The following is a 20,078-nucleotide window of genomic DNA, read 5'->3' on the forward strand; positions in this document are numbered from 1 at the left end:
TCCTTCGAGTAGCTGTGCACCAACCACACGATGTTCCTCTGTGTCTCTCTTTGTCTCTTGTCTCTCGTCACAGCTGAACTCCTTCGAGCAGCTGTGCATCAACTACACCAACGAGAAGCTGCAGCAGCTCTTCAACCACACGATGTTCACGCTGGAGCAGGAGGAGTATCGCCGTGAGGGCATCGAGTGGAGCTTCATCGACTTCGGACTCGACCTGCAGCCCTGCATCGAGCTCATCGAGAAGCCGGTAAGAGAGAGACTCTGGGAGACTCGGACTCAATTCACTCTACGCCCCCTACTGGACATGTGCGCCAATGAGCTTCATAGCTAATCAAATTGATTCTCCCCCCACCCCTCTCTCTTCCCTCCTCGCCCCCTCCTCCCTCCTCATCTCCCCGCCCCAGGTGGGACCCCCGGGTATCCTGGCTCTGCTGGACGAGGAGTGTTGGTTCCCCAAGGCAACCGATCGCTCGTTCGTAGAGAAGCTGCTCCAGGAGCAGGCAGCCCATCCTAAGATCTCCAAGCCCAAGCAGATCAAGGACAAGTGCGACTTCTGTGTAGTGCACTACGCCGGAAAGGTGAGAGCGAGAGAGACGCGGGGAGGGGGGGGGAAGAGACAGACACGGGGGGAGAGTGAGACACGAAAGATATTTGTTGTGATTGAGCGGTTGACTCCTGGGCTGTAGGTGGAGTACAAGGCCGACGAGTGGCTGCTGAAAAACATGGACCCACTGAACGACAACGTCGCCTCCCTCCTCCACCAGTCCACCAACCCCCTGGTGCAGGAGCTCTGGAAGGACGGTGGGTCCACCTCGCTCGCTCACCCATTCGCTCGCTCATTCAGTCACCCGCTCGCTCGCTCACCCAACCACCCAACTACTCATTCACTCGCTCACCCATTCGCTCGCTCATTCAGTCACCCGCTCGCTCGCTCACCCAACCACCCAACTACTCATTCACTCGCTCACCCACTCGTTCGCTCAGTCGGGCACTCGCTCACCCACTTGCTCATCCGTCAACTCACTCACCCGCCCACTCATTCCCCCACCCACTCAATCATTCACCCCTCCCCCCCCCATTCACTCAACCACTCGCTGGGAGGGAGGGAGGGAGAGGAAGAGACGCGGACTCCAAATATACAGCAGGCATCGGCAGGGCTGGGGATTGAAGCCACGACCTCCTGTACACCAGGCGAGGGGAAATAACATCTCTCCACCTCCCTCTTCATACCCCTCCTTCCCCACTCCTCCTCCCAACCCTCCCTCTTCCTCCTCCCTCTTCCTCCTTCCACCTTTCTTCCTCCACCTTTCCTCTTCCTCCATCCCTTCTTCCACCTGCTCAGTGGATCGCATCGTGGGTCTGGAGCAGGTGTCGGGGATGAGCGGCGGAGACTCCTTTGGGGGAGCTTCCGCCCCGTTCGGCGGCGGAGGCATGAAGACTCGCAAGGGCATGTTCCGAACTGTCGGACAACTCTACAAGGAGCAGCTGGGCAAGCTTATGGGGACGCTGCGCAACACAAACCCCAACTTCGTGCGCTGCATCATCCCCAACCATGAGAAGAAGGTAACGGGGGACGGGAGGTGGAGGGGGAGTGGCGAGTGAGTGAGCGAGCGGTGGGGAGGAGTGGTGACACATCTGAAGCCGATCCTGGGCCTCCCCTAGCTCAACTCAGCCTAAAAATGAGTTGGCAGGTGTAGTGGTGTGAGGTGAGGCGATTGTCGTAGTTAACATTAGCCACTGATGAGTGGGCGAGGTTCGCGGTAATGCAGTGTAGCGGTTAGCGCTGCGCTAACGAACCCGGCAACCTGAGTTCGATTCCCCACTCATGGCCAACACCACTCATGATGATTGTCTGGGGTGGGTTTTGGGCCTCCATTAGGTTGACTAGGCCTCAAATGAGTTAGCTGGTATAGTTGTGTGTAGTAGTAGTAGTAAACATTGCCACTGGGGAGACAAAGGCAGCCGGGCGTGGTGGAGGTGCTGGCCACTCGCTCACTCCCTCGTGTGCCACAGTGCCGGCCTTCATAGGGTGCTGCTGCAGCTGCTGCTCACTACATGGTGATGATGATGATGGCTGGAGTTGGTGATGGTGATGCGATGATGGCTGTGACAATGTTGCTGATGTATATATTGATGATGATGATGCTGTTATAGTGGTGGTTGTGGTTGTTTATGTGGTGGCTATTGATGTGGTGATGTTTGTAGATATGGCTGTTAATGTTAGTGGTAGTCATTGATTTGGTTGCTGGTTTTTGTTGATTAGGCTGTGGTTGTTGATGCGGTGGTTGTTGTGGCTGTGGTTGTCGTCATGCGCCAGGCGGGCAAGCTGGAGCCGCACCTGGTTATGGAGCAGCTCCGCTGTAACGGAGTCCTCGAGGGTATCCGGATTTGCCGTCAGGGCTTCCCCAACCGCGTCATCTTCCAGGAGTTCCGTCAGAGGTAACCGGGGAGGGGGACTGTGGGGCGAGGAGGTTGAGCCCTCGGCTCGGCCTTGCCTGGCCTAGGTGAGGAGGCTTTGCCTCTGTGAGGAGGCCTGGCGCAAGGTGAGGCCTTGCTGAAACCTGGGCCTGGCTTGGGCCTGTTCGAGGCCTGGGTTGGCTCTGCGTGGCTACGCTGTAATCAAGCACCGTGGAGGCAGCATCGAGGGTTGTTCGGTTATGCGCAGGCGGCGGTGGTGGTGGTGGTATTGACGGTGATGGCGGTGATATCCCCTAGATACGAGATCTTGACTCCAAACGCCATTCCCAAGGGCTTCATGGACGGGAAACAAGCGTGTGAGAGAATGGTGAGTCACTCGCTCACCCTCTCTCTTTCACCCACCCATTCACACACCCAACCCACTCAATCTCCCGCGAACAAGGACCAGTGCAAAGATCCCCCCCCCCCGTGTAACCTTTAAGTGCTGACAAATAAGAATAGGTTTCACCCTTTCTGGCAATAAAACAGGAGGTGTTTAAGATGTTCAAACACCAAATAGACACCTTTTGCAAGGAATAAAGTCTGCATTAACCGTACACAGTGCTTGTGGTGAACAAAAACCTAGTCTTATTTTTCACACTATGATACTGGCAAAATGTCCCATGATATGCTGTTTGGTAGCTAGTAGCAGCACCTACGAAGGCCGGCACTGGCACACGATGGGGTGGGTGGCCAGGACTATGCACGGCCTCCTTTGTCTCCCCAGTGGCGATGTTTACTCTACACTTATACACCAGGTACTCATTTGAGGCTGAGTTGACCTAGGGGAGGCCCAGGATGGGTTCAGATAATCGTCAATGCTGTTGGCCGTGAGCGGGAATCGAACTCTGGTCTCTGCTGGGTTTGTAGTGAAGCGTGGCGGTGACCGCCACTACGCTCCTACTAACTCGCCCACTCACTCAGCGACTCTCCCATGCATTTACTCACTCGCCAACCAACTCGCTCAGTCACTTCCACACACACCCTCACGCGCTTTCCGGCACATCCCCACACCCGCTCAACCACCCACGTGCTCTTCCCCCCCCACCCCGTGTCTCCCTTCCCTATGCCTCCTCTCCCTGCACAGGTGAAGAGCATGGAGCTGGACTCGAACCTATTCCGTGTAGGGCAGAGCAAAATCTTCCTGCGCGCCGGCGTCCTGGCACAGCTGGAGGAGGAGCGCGACATCAAGATCAGCGACACGATCCTCTCCTTCCAGTCGACCTGCCGCGGATTCCTCGCCCGGCGGTGAGGGGTCGCTTACCCGCTCACTCACCAAGTCACTCATTTCCCCACCTGCACACTCACCCACCCACCCGCTCACTCACGCACATGCTCATTCGCCCACTCACTCGCCCATCAACCGTCCATGATTATAATCGACGTCGCTCGTTTAAGAGTAATTTGGCTGCTGCTATACATTTTTCCACGTGGTGATGGTGATGATAACCAGCGCAGGCACTTGGTTGAGCTTCCATTTCTGATGGGCCATGTCGCTTCTAAAAAAGAGCTATACAGCTCGGTGTGGGAACTTACGCCTGGTAAACTAAAATAGTGTTTAGTTTTAGTTCGGAGGTGGTGATGAGTGGATGTGGTGAAAGGCGAGAGAGGCGGGAGGGCGGAGGTTAGGTGATGGTGATGATGATGATGGAGGTGATGATGTTAAGTGATGGTGATGTGGTAAGGGAAAGCAGTGGTGGAGGTGATGATGAAGCAGATGATGGGGAGAGCAATGATGGAGGTGATAATGATAATGATGATGGAGATGATTGGAGGAGGTTGTAAACACAAGGTGAGGCTTTTAATGTGGTGATGAGTGAGGTGAGTGAGTGAGGTGAGCGTCAAAAAAACTTACACCTGGTGAAATAAACACAGCTGATAGTTGTATAAGTTTATGTGCGTAGCTTAATAGTTTAATATTATAACCCCACACCCATCACCCCCCCCCACCAACCCCGCAGGGCATTTTCCAAGAGGCAGCAGCAACTGGCGGCCATGAGGGTCTTGCAGAGGAATTGCTCCTCCCACCTGAAGCTCCGCAACTGGGACTGGTGGAAGCTCTTCACCAAGGTGGGAGGGAGTGTGGACGGGGGTAGGGATGGGTGGGAGGAGAGGGAGGCGGGAGGGGAGGAAAATTTGTGCTGCACATGGTAGCCTCACACCCCCCCCCCCCGCCCCCCCCCACCCCCCCAGGTGAAGCCGCTGCTGCAGGTGAGCCGCCAGGAGGAGGAGATGCTCTCCAAGGATGATGAGATTGCCAAATTGGCTGACCGCCAGACCAAAATGGTCTTCGAGATGGCCGAACTGGAAAAGAAGCAGCAGCAGGTGAGGGATTGTTCACTCTAAATCTCATCTCGTCCGTCTCCTCCATCAGTAGGATCGTCAACATCATCACCATCAATAGGATCGTCAACATCATCACCATCAATAGGATCGTCAACATCACCAACAGTAGGATCGTCAGCATCATCGCCACCACCAGTAGGATCGTCAGCATCATCGCCACCACCAGTAGGATCGTCAGCATCATCGCCACCACCAGTAGGATCGTCAGCATCACCGCCACCACCAGTAGGATCGTCAGCATCACCGCCACCACCAGTAGGATCGTCAGCATCACCGCCACCACCAGTAGGATCGTCAGCATCACCGCCACCACCAGTAGGATCGTCAGCATCACCACCATCATCATCTTGACCATCAGTAGGATCGTCAGCATCACCACCATCATCATCTTGACCATCAGTAGGATCGTCAGCATCACCACCATCATCATCTTGACCATCAGTAGAATCATCATCACCACCATCATCATCTTGACCATCAGTAGAATCATCATCACCACCATCATCAGTAGCTTTAGGATCATCAGCATCACCAGACTCGTCATGCAGCAGCAGCAGCAGCAGCGCTAACCGCTCCACTCACCCCTTGCCGCCACCCCTCCTCCCCTTCGCCACCACCCCCCTCCCCGCCGCCACAGCTGTGTGAGGAGAAGCTGCAGCTAGCCGAGCAGCTGCAGGCGGAGTCCGAACTGTGTGCAGAGGCGGAGGACGCGAGGGCACGCCTGGTGGCCAGGAAACAGGAGCTGGAAATGCTCGTGCGCGACATGGAGGGCCGCTGGAACGAGGAGGAGGAGCGGGCGGCCGCCCTCGCCGACGAGAAGAAGAAGCTGCAGCAGAACCTCCTGGTGGGTCGCAGGCATCAGGTTGAGGGCGGCCCCCCCTTTCCCCCCCTTCCCCCCACCTCCCCCCCCGGTATCCGCAATCATCAGGGTTTATATTCCCCCTGATATCCGCTAATCATTGGGGGTGTCCGTTCCCCTAGGTATCCGTAATTGTCAGGGTGGCTGTTCCCCCATATCCGCAATCATCTGGATCGGGCACACGCACACAGTGACACACACAACAACAACAACCGCCGCCATTCGCCACTAAGTGGCGGTGACGTCACGGTGCTTGTGCCAGGCTACGTGCACGTTGAGGCCACGTGAAGTGTTGAACGCCCGTCGGCAGGAAGTCAAGAGGCAGACCCAAGCAGGTGCCACGGGTCGATTAAGATGACTGGCCAATGCACCACCTGTGCCTCCTACTGTGCCAACTCGCTGTGCTTTAGCCACCCGGCACTCCGGGTGAGCGTCGCTCCTCCGCCCTCCGTTGTTGCTGGATGGCGACTGCCTCCAACTTCCCAGTAGTGTCCTTCACGAGCCTCCTCCACAGTGGCCGATCTTGACACCGCTGGTACCAGTCATCGGCAAGTCCACTCAGCTCCACGTCCTCCTGTACCACATCACTCCATCTCATCTCTAGCCCGTGCCGTGCCCGTTTAGCCCCCTCGATCTGGCTGAACACGAGCTGTTTATGCATGCAGTGGCTGGGCATGAGGGCTACATGACCCAGCCAAGGCAGCTTTGCCTGCCGGAGGAGCTCGCACACGTGTACCGACCTACACACACACCTTACTCGTTGGCTGGCAGATGTCTGGGAAAAACAACTCCACCTATAATTATAGATTGTAATGCCGGTCGCGTAAGCGCTTACGACTACTACTATCATCACTAATTGCTACTAATACTACTACCACTATGACTGCCACTGCGACTGCTGCTGATGCTACTGATACCACAGCTGATGCTACTGTAAAAATTATGTTATTGCAACTGCTGCTACTGATACAACTTATGCTGCTACTGCTGCTTCTACAACTTCTGCTCCTGCGGCTACTGATGTTGCTGCTTCTGCTACTACTGCTACTGGTACAACTGCTGCTAGTGTTACTACTGCTACTAATACAACTGCTGCTAGTGATACTACTGCTGCTGCTACTATTGCTGCGGCTACAGCTGCTGATGCTGCTACTGATGCTACTACTGCTACTACTGCTACTTATACAACTTCTGATCCTGCTGCGACTCAGGATATGGAGGACCAGCTGGAGGAGGAGGAGACGATGAGGCAGAAGCTGCACCTCGAGAAGGTGACTCTGGAGTCTCGCGTAAAAAAGGTGGAGGAAGACATCCTCATCATGGACGACCAGAACTCGCGACTCACTAAGGTGCGGGGGTGAGCGGGGGTTACGTGGGTGTTGGGGGGGGGGGGAGACGCGTATACACAGGGGAATGGTGAGGAGAGGGATACATGGGGGAATGGTGAGGAGAGGGATACACGGGGGGGGGGGGGGGCAATGTGAGAGATTGACGGAGATGGTGGAAACGTGATGACGATGACGACTATGATGGTGGTGGTGACCGATGCTGGTGGTGGTGCAGGAGAAGAAGCTGTTGGATGAGCGAGTGAGCGACTTGGCCGAGCGCCTCGCCAAGGAGGAGGAGGCCAACAAGGTGCTGGGCAAGGTGAAGGCCAAGTTGGAGAGCCAGCTGGGAGACATGGAGGGTGAGACGCTCGCATGTCACCACCCTCTGTCGCACTCTCTTACTCCCTTTCGGTCTTTCTCTCCTTCAAACTTGATTTGAAGCTTGCGTGATTGCAGGAATTACTCTCTCCTCGTCTCTATCTTTCCTCGTTCATGTCTTATTCTCGCTCTCTCTCTCTCTCAGTGTCTCTCTCCAGAGCATCTCAAGCGAGAGGAGAGCTCGCGACAGAAGGCTGAGAAGCTGCGACGCCGTCTAGACGGGGAGTCTGCCCAGCTCTGCAACCTGGTGTCTTACTCTCCGTGTCTATCTCCAGAGCGTCTCAAGCGAGAGGAGAGCTCGCGACAGGAGGCCGAGAAGCTGCGACGCCGTCTGGATGGGGAGTCTGCCCAGCTCGGCGACCTGGTGACAGAGCTGCAGCGACGAGTCTCCGAGCTCGAAGCTCAGCTCCAGCGCAAGGATGAGGAGCTGCAAGCAGCCCTGGCCAGGTATGGGAGGGGAGATGGGAGTGAGGTTTACAACATCTCTCTCTACGTCTGTCTTTCCCTGTCTCCACACCATCGCTCTCTCTCTCTCTCTCTCCTCATCGTGCTCTCTCTCCGCAATGCGCTCCCCATTCCTCCAGGCTGGAGCAGGAGCAGGCAGAGAAGCAGACAGCTCAGAAGCAGCTCCGGGAGTCATCGTCGCGCCTGGCGGAGGCCGCTGAGGACGCAGAGGCAGAGCGGGCGGCCCGCGCCAAGGCGGAGAAGCAGCGGAGGGAGCTGGCGGATGAGCTCGAGACCCTGAAGAGCGAGCTGGAAGACACCCTGGACACTACAGCCACGCAGCAGGAGCTACGGTGAGAAACGCAGGGAGAAACACTGGGAGAAACACGTCGTCCTTGGAGCTGATGAGGTGCTCCATCTCGGCCCAGACCTGCCTCAGGCTCTTGTCGAGCTCCGCGCAGCCCTCCGTCGCCTCCTCGAGGGCCCGGGCGAGCGCAAGGGCACGGGTCTCCCGCTCGCGAGCCACCGACTCCGCCCAGTCGCGTTCCTCGGCGACGCGGACGCACGAAGCCTTCTCCTCCACTAGGAGCTGGGCGCGGGAGGGAGGAGGGGAGAGGGAGATTGGTGGGGGGTGGGGGAGGAGAGGAGAGAGACGGGGAAGGGGGAGAGACGGGGGGGGGGGGGGATTTTTACTAATATACTGCACTAACCACCCACCCACTCCCCCCTACCACCCACTAACCACCCACTAACCACGGCTATACAGCAGGCGCTACAGAGAAAGACAAGGAGAGACACACATAGACGGGGAGGGGGAAAGAGATGGAGAGAGAGACGGGAAGAGAGGGAGAGACGTGATGATCTCGCCACCCTGTCCGTTCCGCCATTGTTCAGATTTGTTGTTCCCATCTGTTCCATTTCATTCCGTCAATGTTCCATTCTGTGATTGTTCCGTTCGTCATTTGTTCCATCCCGTGGCTGGGGCAGCACGAAGCGGGAGCTGGAGGTGGTGGATCTGAAGCGAGCACTGGAGGAGGAGGCGCTGGTGCACGCCGCGGCACTACAGGAGTTGAGGCAGCGCAGCGCCGGAGCCCTGCAGGAGGTCACCGACCAGCTGGAGACAACCAAGAAGGTACAGTGGTGTGGGGGATTGTGCAGCAGTGGGGGGTGCAGCTGTGGGTGCAGCTGTGGGTGCAGCTGTGGGTGCAGCTGTGGGTGCAGCTGTGGGTGCAGCTGTGGGTGCAGCTGTGGGTGCAGCTGTGGGTGCAGCTGTGGGTGCAGCTGTGGGTGCAGCTGTGGGTGCAGCTGTGGGTGCAGCTGTGGGTGCAGCTGTGGGTGCAGCTGTGGGTGCAGCTGTGGGTGCAGCTGTGGGTGCAGCTGTGGGTGCAGCTGTGGGTGCAGCTGTGGCAGATGCAGCAGTAGATGCGACTGCAGTGGGGGAATGTGCAGCAGTAGATGCGACTGCAGTGGGGGAATGTGCAGCAGTAGATGCGACTGCAGTGGGGGAATGTGCAGCAGTAGATGCGACTGCAGTGGGGGAATGTGCAGCAGTAGGGGGGTGATACAGTGGGTGGAGCAGTGGCAGCAGTGGTGGTGGCACCAGCAAGCGAGTCCAGCGGTGGTAGCAGTGGATACAGCATCGTCACAAGCAGCGCCGGAAGTTTCACTCCTTTTCTACCTTCTCTCTCTCTCTCATTGTCCCTCTCCCTCACTCTTCTCTCTCTCTCTGTCTACCCCAGGCCAAGCTGAGTCTGGAGAAGGCCAAGGCTGGGCTGGAGGCCGAGCGGAATCAGCTGAGCCAGGAGGTGGCCGCCATCTCCGCCACCCGCTCGGAGCTCGACACTCGCCGCAAGAAGTCGGAGGCGGCCGCGGCCGAAGCGGCCCAGCGTGGCGTCGAGCTCGAGCGAGCGCGCTCCGAGCTGGTGGTCACGAACACCCGCCTACAGGTGAGTCCGCTGCTGTGATCCTGCTCCGCTTCTGCTGCTCCTGCGCGCTCGGAGCTAGTGGCTTCGAAGATCCACCCCAGGTGATACCGCTCCTGCTCTCTGCTGCTGCTTCTACTGCTCCTGCTGTGTTTCTGCTGCTCCTGCTGCTGCTGTTCCTGCTACTCCTGCTCTTGCTCTGTTCTGCTGCTCCGGCTTCTGCTGGAGCCGAACACGCTCGGAACTCGCGGCCTTAATCCTCTGCCTCCCAGATGATATCGCTGTTCCTGTTGCTTCTGCTCACTGCTGTTCGCTTCTCCCTGCTTTTTATCTACTTCTGCTGCTCCTGTTGCTCCTGCTCACTTCTGCTGCTTGCTTCAGCTGCCTCTGCTCCGCTTCTGCTGCTGCACTTTGGATTAGCCGTGCAGCTTCTAATTGTTGTGAGGCCGGCTTCAGCTCGACCTATTACCCACCCCTGTGCTTTGCACTCTCTTACTGGACCTCTGAGAAGAGAGCTTCATAGCTTATCAGATTCTTAGTCTAAGAACATATTCTGATTTGTGGGTGAGTAAGGTGGGGGTGGGGGTGTGTGGAGCGGCGGTGTAGTTGTTAGCACTAAGCTGCACTACGGACCCGGCGACTCCAAATTCGATTCCCGCTCAAGGCCAACACCAGTGACAATTATGGTTCTGGACCTCCCTTAGGTCAACTTGGCCCCAAATGAGTACCTGGTGCAGTGATGTGTAGTCAACATCGCCACTAGGGAGACAAAGGTGCCCACCCCATTGTGTCCCGTTACGGCTTTCGTATGTGCTCCCTAGCAGCACTTGCCCCATAAGTCTGTTACAGGCTATCTTTGTCTTTGTGGGTATAGGGGAAACAGGTGGTGCATCGACCAGTTATCTCAGTCAGTTGGCCCATGGCACCTGGGTCTGTCCTGTAACCTCCTACCAGCAGGCATTCGACACTTCACGTGGCTTTAAAGAGCGTAGGGCCTGACAAAGGCGCCATGGTGACGTCACAGCTACTTTGTGGCGAATGGCGGTTGTTGTTGTTGTGGGTGAGTGTGGATGGGAGTTTGGGTGGGTGAATGGTGGCTGTTGGTGATTTTGTTGTGATGGTAATGATGATTGATTGTGATGTTGTTGTTGATTTCAGGCCGAGCTGGAGTCCGTCTCATCTCAGCTCGCCCAGGCCGAGAGCAAAATCAGCAACACAAACAAACAGAGTTCCAGCCTGGAGACACAGCTCCACGATGCACAGGTTCACTCAGCTACCCACTCACCTACTCACTCAGCTACTCTCCTACTCAGCCGTTCACTCGGATGTTCACTCAGCTACTCACTCACCTACTCATTCAGCTGTTCAATCAGCAACTCACCTACTCGCTCACCTACTCGCCTCATCACTCGGCTGCTCACTTGCTCAGATACTCGCTTGGCTATTCCCAGGCTCAGCCACTCGCCCACTCGGCTGCTCACCTACTCACTCACCTACTCGCTCACCTACTCGCTCACCTACTCGCTCACCTACTGTTGTGGTGGTGGTGATCACGTGCCCCGTGCGTTCTTGTTGACATTGTTGTTAACGCTGCTGTGCAGGAGCTGCTGGCGGAGGAGTCTCGTGTGAAGGTGTCACTGGGCGTGAGGCTGAAGGCGCTGGAGGAGGAGCGAGCACTGGCGACGGAGCGCCAGGAGGAGGCTGAAGCCGCCAAGGCCGCCTCCGACAAGCAGCTGGCAGCACTGCAGGCACAGGTGAGCGGTGCTGGGTAGTATAATCGCTCACCGGCTTGCTCACAGGCTCCTCGAGCCTAATGGCTCACCAGTTCAGCTTCTCACTGAATCATCCACTGGCTCCTACTAACTGAATCGCTCACCAGTTCACTCATCGGCTCGTTAACTACTGGGCCGAATCAATCGTTCGGCAGCTTGCTCAGCTCACCATTTCATCGGCTACTGGGCCCAATCGCTCACAAGCTTGTTCACTGGCTCTAGCTGAACTGCTCACCAGCACACTCACCAGCCACCTGCTCGCCAGCTCTCACTGAATCACTCACCAGATCTCTCTCCACCCCTCTCTGTGTGCCTGTGCATGCATATCTCTCTGTGCGTGCCCTTGCGCAGCTCTCTGATCTCCGTCGCCGCTCAGAGGAGCTGGCCTCCTCGCTGGAGGACTCCGAGTCGACCCGCCGCCGCCTTTCCAAGGAGCTGGAGGAGGGGGTGGCGCGAAACGACGCGGCGACGGCGGCGCTGGACAAGTGCGAGCGCACGCGCGCCCGGCTCCAGCACGAGCTGGAGGACCTCGGCGTGGCTCACGAGGCGCTCAGGCAGAACGCAGCCACTCTCGACAAGCGCCACAAGAAGTTCGATCAGGTGGGGGGTTGGTGGGGGGTTGGTGGGGGGTTGGTGGGGGGTTGGTGGGTGGTTGGTGGGTGGTTGGTGGGTGGTTGGTGGGTGGTTAGTGGGTGGTGGGTGGGTGGTTAGTGGGTGGTGGGTGGGTGGTTAGTGGTTGGTGGGTGGGTGGTTAGTGGTTGGTGGGTGGGTGGTGAGTGGTTGGTGGGTGGGTGGTTAGTTTGTGGTTTGTGGGTGGTTAGTTTGTGGTTAGTGGGTGGTGGTGTGTTAGTGGGTGGGTGGTGTGGGTGGTTAGTGGATGGTGGGTGGGGGTGGTTTGGCAGTATATATTAGTAAAAATCCCCCCCCCCCGTCTCTCTCCTCTCCTCCCCCACCCCCCACCAATCTCGCCTCTCCCCCTCCTCCCTCCCGCGCCCAGCTCCTAGCGGAGGAGAAGGCTGCCGGAGGAGAAGGCTGCGTGCGTCCGCGTCGCCGAGGAACGTGACCGGGCGGAGGCGGTGGCTCGCGAGCGGGAGACCCGCGCCCTCGCGCTCGCCCGGGCCCTCGAGGAGGCGACGGAGGGCCGCGCGGAGCTCGACAAGAGCCTGAGGCAGGTCCGGGCCGAGATGGAGCACCTCGTCAGCTCCAAGGACGACGTGGGCAAGAATGTACGTTTACGCTCCCCCCCCCCCGCCAGCATGGACCGGCGTAGCTCGTCCGGTTTACATAGTACGAGGTCGAGTGACGGCTCGTTCTGACCGGGAGGTTGGGGAGGGGGGGGAATGTGGGTGACGAAATTTGACCGGCGAGCGATCTCTAAGACCTGCGAGCTAGCTCGAAAGAACCACGACCGATTTGAATGGGACCAACACGGTCTACTACCCCTCTACTGGCCATCGGTTACAGCTCCTGCTCACGACATTTTCACCATACGAGGTCGAGTGATAGCTCATTCTGACCGGGATGATAGCGGGGTGTCCAGTGTCGAAGTTGATTCGCGGGCAATCAAAGACTCCGGTGCTGGGTCATAAAAAGCATCGCCTATATTTATTTGGATTTTATCATTCAAATCGATTTACCACGTAGCCTTTCGTGACCCAGTATCATCCATAATAAAAACCTATTATGAAATCGATGTTTGTTTCCCTCTCTCTTCCCCCCCACCCCTTCCTCCACCACGTTTCCTTTGGCTCCTCCCCCTTCTGCTCCCTCCTCCCTGCCCAGGTGCACGAGCTTGAGAAGTCGAAGCGGGCGCTCGAGCAGCAGCTGGAAGAGATGAAGACTCAGCTGGAGGAGCTGGAGGATGAGCTGCAGGCCACGGAGGACGCCAAGCTGAGGCTTGAAGTTAACATGGGGGCGCTGAAAACGCAGCTGGAGAGGGACACGCAGGGGCGAGAGGAGCAGGGAGAGGAGAAGCGACGGGCGCTGACGAAGCAGGTACGCAGGGGTGGGGAGACTGGGTGGGGGGGGAGAGGGGGAGGGGAGACGGGGAGTGGGGGAGGGGAGACTGGCAGAGTGGGGGGGGGTGAACAGTCTATGGAGTATTTCAATGGTTGAGCGTGGAATGATTTGTTGTGGTTGCGAGCGGTTGTTATGGTTGAGTGATTGAGTGGTGTTCCCAGCGGTTGATGTAGTGTTTGTTGTCCTTGTTGCTCCACCACCCCCCCCAGGTGCGGGAGATGGAGGAGGAGCTGGAGGAGGAGCGTCGCCAGAGATCCGCGGCTGTGGCTCAGCGCAAGAAGCTGGAGGGCGACGTCATGGAGCTGCAGGCGCAGGTGGAGAAGCTGAGCAAGAGCAAGGAGGAGTACGGAAAGCAGGGCAAGAAGATGCAGGTGAGATGCTCGCTCACTCGCTCAATCAACTGCTCAACCATCCACTCACTCGCTCAACCAACCATCCATACATTCAGTCAGTCACTCACCCACTCAACCATACATAATCATTCCCCCACTCAACCATTCAGCTCCTCTCCTGCTCGCTCACTCGCCCACTCAATCAGCCATACATTCGAGCACTCGATCGCTCACTCAATCATCTATACATTCGTTAGGTCACTCACTCACTCACCCACTCAACTGCTCACCCACTCAATCATTCACCTAATCTCCCGCTCGCTCACTCGCTTAATCATCCATACATTTGCTCGCTCAATCGCTCAACCTTCCACACATTAATTCAGTCACTCACTCCCCTACTCTCTCTCTCGCTCGCTCATCCATACACTCGGTCACTGACTCACTCATTGGCCCACCCGTTCACTCGCTCACCTACTCACTTGCTCAATACTCTGTCTTGACTGGCTGTTCCTGCTGATGGTGCTGATGATGATGATGATAATGCTGCTGCCCGATGCTACTGATGACGCTTCTTATGGTGACGCTGCTGATAATGCTGATTATGCTTCTTATGATGACGCTGCTGATGATGATGATGTTACTGATGGTAATGTTGCTGCTGCTGCGCAGGCTGCTCTGAAGGACGCCCAGAGGGAGGTGGAGGAGCTGCGGTCGGGGAGGGAGGAGCTCATGGGGCAGACGCGGGACCTGGACAAGAAGATCCGGAGCCTGGAGGCAGAGCTGGTGCAAGCCAATGAGGTGAGGCAGATAGGGGGGGGGGGGGTGAGGCAGAGAGGGGGGTGGGACACTGAAGCACTAAAAAACTAAAACTTCTATAAATTGGCGAAAAATAAGAATAGATTTGCATAGCCTTTCTGGTTAATAATAAAACAGAGTTGTTAAGATGGTCAAATGCCAAATAGATGCCCAGTATTGCAATTCCTGCTTTATTTAGCCAGTAAAGGGTATGATCACATTTTATTTTTAGGTTTCCTCATGTTGGATAACTGCCAAAGAGGTCACGCACACACGGGGAGATGCTGTAAATGACCCTTTATTGTTACCCGGGGTAAGGCCTCCACCTGAGCTCTTCAGCTCTCTTTCTGAAGCCAAACCTGGCCATGCCAAGCGATAGCTCGGCAACGTGGCTCGTCGCACAAGGCAGCGTGAAGTGGGGCTATATAAAAACGGAGTTTCACTTCTTGTCGCTTATCACGAGGAGGAATTTCTAGCAGCAGCCAAATGCTCTTTAAATGCGTAATGAAAATATTCTTCTGCAATGTGGAGGGTGGGGTGGGGGAAACTAGAGGGCCCAGAATGAAAAAATCTACGCAGTGACCAGCACGAGGGGGAGGGAGAGACGTAAACTCCATATACACCGGCTCGGGATAGAACCCACGACCTCCTGTATAGCAGGCGAGGTAGTGAATATTTCACTACCGTGGTTCCAGGATGGGGAGAGAGACACACGCGGGGAGAGACAGAGAGAGACTTGCATGGTTCTCTGCTCCAGGCGCTCTCCACGGCAGAGCGAGTGAAGCGTCTGGTGGAGACTGAGAGGGACGAGCTTACGGAGGAGATGACTGCAGTCAACTCTGCCAAGTAACCACAACATCCACCAGAATCACCACCAACCACTACAACCACCAACACTTCAGCAACCACCTCCACAACAACCACAACCACCACGAACAACCACTCTCCTGATGCCAGAACCAGTCCACCGGGCCACCTGTATTCCCAAGGTCCCGGCAAATATCCAGTTTAGCTTCCCGATAGGGGAACGGCAGCCTCTCTTTGACACACCAGAACCAGTCCACCAGAACTCCTGTATTCCAGAGGTCCAGGTGGTATTGGTCCAGCTCCCAACAGCGAAATGGCAGCCTCTTCTATATACACACACACATGATGTAGTGAGTTCAACTGAGTCGCAGACGTACTCTTTGAGGCAACACATTTATTAACACCAACACAAAGGGGTAACTGCCGCTTAACAGAATAACAACCTATGGTGGTGACCACCAGGCTAACAACACCAATTATACCGTAACCAGCTACAATGGACCAGGACTAACAGCTCGGGTCCAGGTCCACGTGTTGGAGACTCTGTAGAACGTTGGATGTAGATTCCTTCAGGATGAACAACAGCAGCCAGTCCCTCTGGGGGATCCGGCTTTTATCCTCTGCGGTGTTGCTGGCTCTGCCCTTAGCCACGACCACCTTCGAGAATCCTCGAGCAGGATATCCACCCTTACACATGACCACCCCTAGCTCCCACTTGGGGGTCCTGTGTAAACCTAACTGGTCACGTGTCCTCTGGGATCAACCAGAGTGCCATTGCCCTTATTAACTCCATTTCCACGGCTGGCACTCTTGCACCCTATCCTGTAGGGGCTGGCACTGCACGCAGAGCGTGGTGCCATCCACCACTGTCGGTCAGCGCTCAACGAGCCCCTCTAGGGCCGGTACTGCACCCACATCCAAGTGGTGTCTGCGATGTCACTACACTGCACGCCGTGCCTCACTAGGGTCGGCATTACACAGTGACATCCCGCGATGTCACTACACATACACCATAACCTCCTGTGCAAGAGAGGTGTCCAGATGGTACCGTTCCAACTCCCGACAGGAACGGCAGCCTCTCCTTGACAACCTTCGCCGTTGAGTTTGCAGCGTCCTGACGCTCCCCCACCCCCAGGGCTCAGCTCCTGGACGAGAAGCGACGCGTGGAGATGCGCATGACCCAGGTGGAGGAGGAGCTGGAGGAGGAGCAGAGCTCCATCGAGATGCTCAGCGACAAGCTGCGCAAGGCCACGGCGCAGGTGACTGTGGGTGGTGATGGTGATGATGGTGGTGGTGAAGATGATGCTGGGGGATGATGATAACGCTGCTACTGATGACGACACTGTTGCTGCTGCTGCTGCTGCTGCTGCTGATGATGACGCTGATGATGATGCCGCTGATGGTGCTGATGATGATTAGGACGACGCTGCTGCTGATGATGATGAGGACGACACATGATGATGCTGATGCTGATGATGCCGCCGCTGATGATGATGATGATGCTGCTGCGGATGATGACGATGACATCACTGCTGCTGCAGGTGGAGCAGCTGACGCTGGAGGTGCAGGGGGAGCGCAGCGCGAGCCAACGCGCCGAGACCGCCCGCTCTGCCCTCGAGCGGCAGCTCAAGGACGCTACGGCTCGCCTGGCGGAGGCCGAGGCTTCGGCCCGTACCAAGGCCAAAGCGTCAATAAGCCAGCTGGAGGCGAAGCTCTCGCTACTCGAGGAGCAGCTGGAGGCTGAAACCAGGTGGGGGGTGATGGAGTGGTGGATGGGGGTGCTGGTTTGGGGGGGGGGATCGTGTGAGTCGATTGTCTAGTAGTTGTGGGTAGTGGTGGTGGCTTGCGGTTGGTTCTTGATGGTGGTGGGGGGTGATGGTGTGTGAGTAAATTGTATAGTAGTTGATTGGGTTGTGGTGGTTGGTTAGTTGTGTTTGGTTGGTGGTTGTGGTTTGTTGTTGGTTGTTGATGATGGTGCTGGTTGTAGGGAGAAGGGGTCATCGGCTAAGCAGCTCCGTCGCGCCGATAAGAAGCTGAAGGAGATGGCACTGCAGCTGGAGGAGGAGCGGAGACAGGGGGAGGCTCACAAAGACTCGGTGAGCTCACGCTCACGCACTCGCTCACTCGCACTCGCGCCCGGGCCCAGGCTCCGATAATTACTATCTCACCCGGCGTTGGTAGCCGTGAGGCAGGAATCCAACTCTCTTCCACTCCACCCAAATAAACCCCCACCTCTACCCCTCTCTCCCCCCTCACCCCCCAGGCTGAGAAGACCTCGGCCAGGCTGAAGGCGCTGAAGCGTCAGCTGGAGGAGGCTGAGGAGGAGGGCAACCGCGGCGCCGCCAATCGCAGGAAGCTGCAGCGGGAGCTGGAGGAGATGACGGAGCAGGCGGAGGCCACGCGCAGGGAGGCCGACGGATATAAGAGCAAGCTGCGGTGAGGGGAGACACGGAGGAGACACGGGGGTGGGGGGGGAGAGAGAGAGACACGGGGGAGAGACACGAGGGGGGGGGGGGAGAGACACGAGGGGGAGAGAGAGACACGGGGGGGGGGGGAGAGAGACACGGGGGGGGAGAGAGACACGGAGCGGGAGAGAGACACGGGGGGGGGGTGGGAAGAGAGACACGGGGGGGGCGAGAGAGAGACAAGGGAGAGAGAGACACGGGGGGGAGGGGGGGAGAGAGAGACACGGGGGGGAGGGGGGGAGAGAGAGAGACATGGGGGGGAGGGGGGAGAGAGAGACACGGGGGGGAAGGGGGAGAGAGAGACACGGGGGGGAGGGGGGGGGAGAGAGACATAGGGGGGGGGGACAGAGAGACGGGGGGGGGGACAGAGAGACACGGGGGGGGGAGAGAGACACGGGGGGGGGGGGGGAGAGACACGGGGGGGGGGGGGAGAGAGACACGGGGGGGGGGGAGAGAGACACGGGGGAGGGGGAGAGAGACACGGGGGGGAGAGCGAGACACGGGGAGGGGAGAGAGACACGGGGGGGGGGGGAGAGACACGGGGGGGGGGGTAGAGACGTGGTGGTGGTGATGAGCTGTCACTGTCTCCGTCTTTCAGGGCGATGCCTGTCTCCCAAGAATGAGGTACAGCACACACACGCATGTATGTGTGTGTCTATGTGTTAGTCGACAATGCATGCATTGCATGGTAGTGTCCATGTGTGTTGGTCTACACGTGTGTCCGTGTCGTGCAGTGTCTGTGCTCGTGCATTTCATGTCAATGTATGCATATGTTCGCCTACACACGTGTCCGTGTGTTATACAATGCATGGCACTGTCCATGTATGTTGGACTACATGCATGTCTGTGTATTATGCAATGCATGGCAGTCTCCGTGTGTAAGTCTACACGTGTGTTCATGCACGTGTTTGTCTAACATGCGTGTACCCTAACACAAGAAGTGCATTGCTATACGTGCATGATGGTGAACATGCGTGTTTGTAGAACAGTGCACGAGGGGGGAGGCTGTGTGTGCAAGTGGTGCCAGGTGAGAGGGAGTGGCGTGGGCTGTGAATTGTCCTGATGCACGCACCTGTGTCTCCGTGTCTCCCTCCTCCTCGCGCCTCCCTCCTCCCCCCTTTGTGTCTCCCTCCTCCTCCTCCCTCCGTGTCTCCCTCCTCCTCCCCCCTCCGTGTCTCCCTCCACAGCATCGCCACCACCTCCTCCTCTTCTCGCCGCGGGGCCCGAGGAGCGGCTGGAGGTGAAGACCTCTCCGACGACGAGAAATGATTGACCTCCTGACCCTTTGATCCCTTCCCCCTCCCCTCCGAGTCACGTGACTCTTGGACCAAAAAATAGATAATGTTGAGCTTTGCAACCCCCCCCCCCTCCTGCCCCCCTCCTTAGCCTCACCTCCCTGCTGTGACCCCCCCCCCCCCACCCTGGGTGCTGAACTTTGCTTCTGGCCCTTGAGGGTTTAATCTCCGTGCCTTGACCTTTGACCTTCACCAGCACCCCACCTCTCTCTCCTATCATTGACCTTGAAATGTTTGAACACTCCCACAGAAGTGATGGAGGTGGTGGTGTCGCAGATTGTGAATGGATTATCAATGATGATCGTGAAGAAGATATTGATAATGACGTCACTGGTTGATGATGATGGTGGTGGTGCTGGTGATGTTACCTGGATTTGAACTGTGAAATATGACCTTGTGGTGATGGTGGGTATATCCATTTATGCTTCCTTGATGGTGATGGTGGTGGTATCGCCTACGTGCATTCTTGTGGCTTATATTTTTAAAAGATTCTGCATTCGCTATGAAAACAAAAGAGAAAAAAAAATTAAAAATGTAACCTTTGGAAACCAACGCATGTCGTCCGTTTTTCTAGTGATGTGATTAGCCCCTAAATCTCTCCACACTGCACCATAGATTCACACTGCACCGTAGACTCACACTGCACCATAGACTCGGCACTACCCATAGACTCAACACTTCATAGACTCACACCGCACCATAGACTCACACCGCACCATAGACTCACACCGCACCATAGACTCAACACTGCATCATAAACTTCTACTGCACCATAGACTCAACACTGCCCGTACACTCGGCACGACACTAAACTACACTATACACTACACTAACGTTTACGTGACGAACCTTCCTG

The 20,078-nt window shown here is 56.9% G+C and overlaps 1 protein-coding gene across 1 annotated transcript in view; it reads left to right on the forward strand.

The window, feature by feature from the left end:
* The window catches only part of LOC144737430 (uncharacterized), a 41,728-nt gene extending 21,964 nt beyond the window's left edge, over positions 1–19,764 (forward strand). The window contains exons 16-44 of the mRNA XM_078620108.1: positions 74–247; positions 405–578; positions 687–801; positions 1,343–1,563; positions 2,318–2,439; positions 2,716–2,785; positions 3,545–3,705; positions 4,419–4,527; positions 4,651–4,782; positions 5,441–5,647; positions 6,874–7,011; positions 7,226–7,349; positions 7,644–7,815; positions 7,953–8,165; positions 8,800–8,944; positions 9,552–9,758; positions 10,893–10,997; positions 11,336–11,488; positions 11,858–12,117; positions 12,522–12,732; positions 13,289–13,501; positions 13,735–13,896; positions 14,530–14,658; positions 15,413–15,501; positions 16,598–16,721; positions 17,004–17,212; positions 17,450–17,558; positions 17,726–17,898; positions 19,115–19,764. Coding sequence (XP_078476234.1) covers positions 74–247; positions 405–578; positions 687–801; positions 1,343–1,563; positions 2,318–2,439; positions 2,716–2,785; positions 3,545–3,705; positions 4,419–4,527; positions 4,651–4,782; positions 5,441–5,647; positions 6,874–7,011; positions 7,226–7,349; positions 7,644–7,815; positions 7,953–8,165; positions 8,800–8,944; positions 9,552–9,758; positions 10,893–10,997; positions 11,336–11,488; positions 11,858–12,117; positions 12,522–12,732; positions 13,289–13,501; positions 13,735–13,896; positions 14,530–14,658; positions 15,413–15,501; positions 16,598–16,721; positions 17,004–17,212; positions 17,450–17,558; positions 17,726–17,898; positions 19,115–19,196 — 4,503 coding nt within the window. The 3' untranslated portion in view covers positions 19,197–19,764. The remainder of the gene's footprint in view (positions 1–73; positions 248–404; positions 579–686; positions 802–1,342; positions 1,564–2,317; positions 2,440–2,715; positions 2,786–3,544; positions 3,706–4,418; positions 4,528–4,650; positions 4,783–5,440; positions 5,648–6,873; positions 7,012–7,225; positions 7,350–7,643; positions 7,816–7,952; positions 8,166–8,799; positions 8,945–9,551; positions 9,759–10,892; positions 10,998–11,335; positions 11,489–11,857; positions 12,118–12,521; positions 12,733–13,288; positions 13,502–13,734; positions 13,897–14,529; positions 14,659–15,412; positions 15,502–16,597; positions 16,722–17,003; positions 17,213–17,449; positions 17,559–17,725; positions 17,899–19,114) is intronic.
* Positions 19,765–20,078: the final 314 nt, after the last annotated feature.

This window comes from Lampetra planeri, chromosome 69, assembly GCF_965212315.1.
Source record: "Lampetra planeri chromosome 69, kcLamPlan1.2.h2, whole genome shotgun sequence".
NCBI lineage: Eukaryota > Metazoa > Chordata > Hyperoartia > Petromyzontiformes > Petromyzontidae > Lampetra > Lampetra planeri.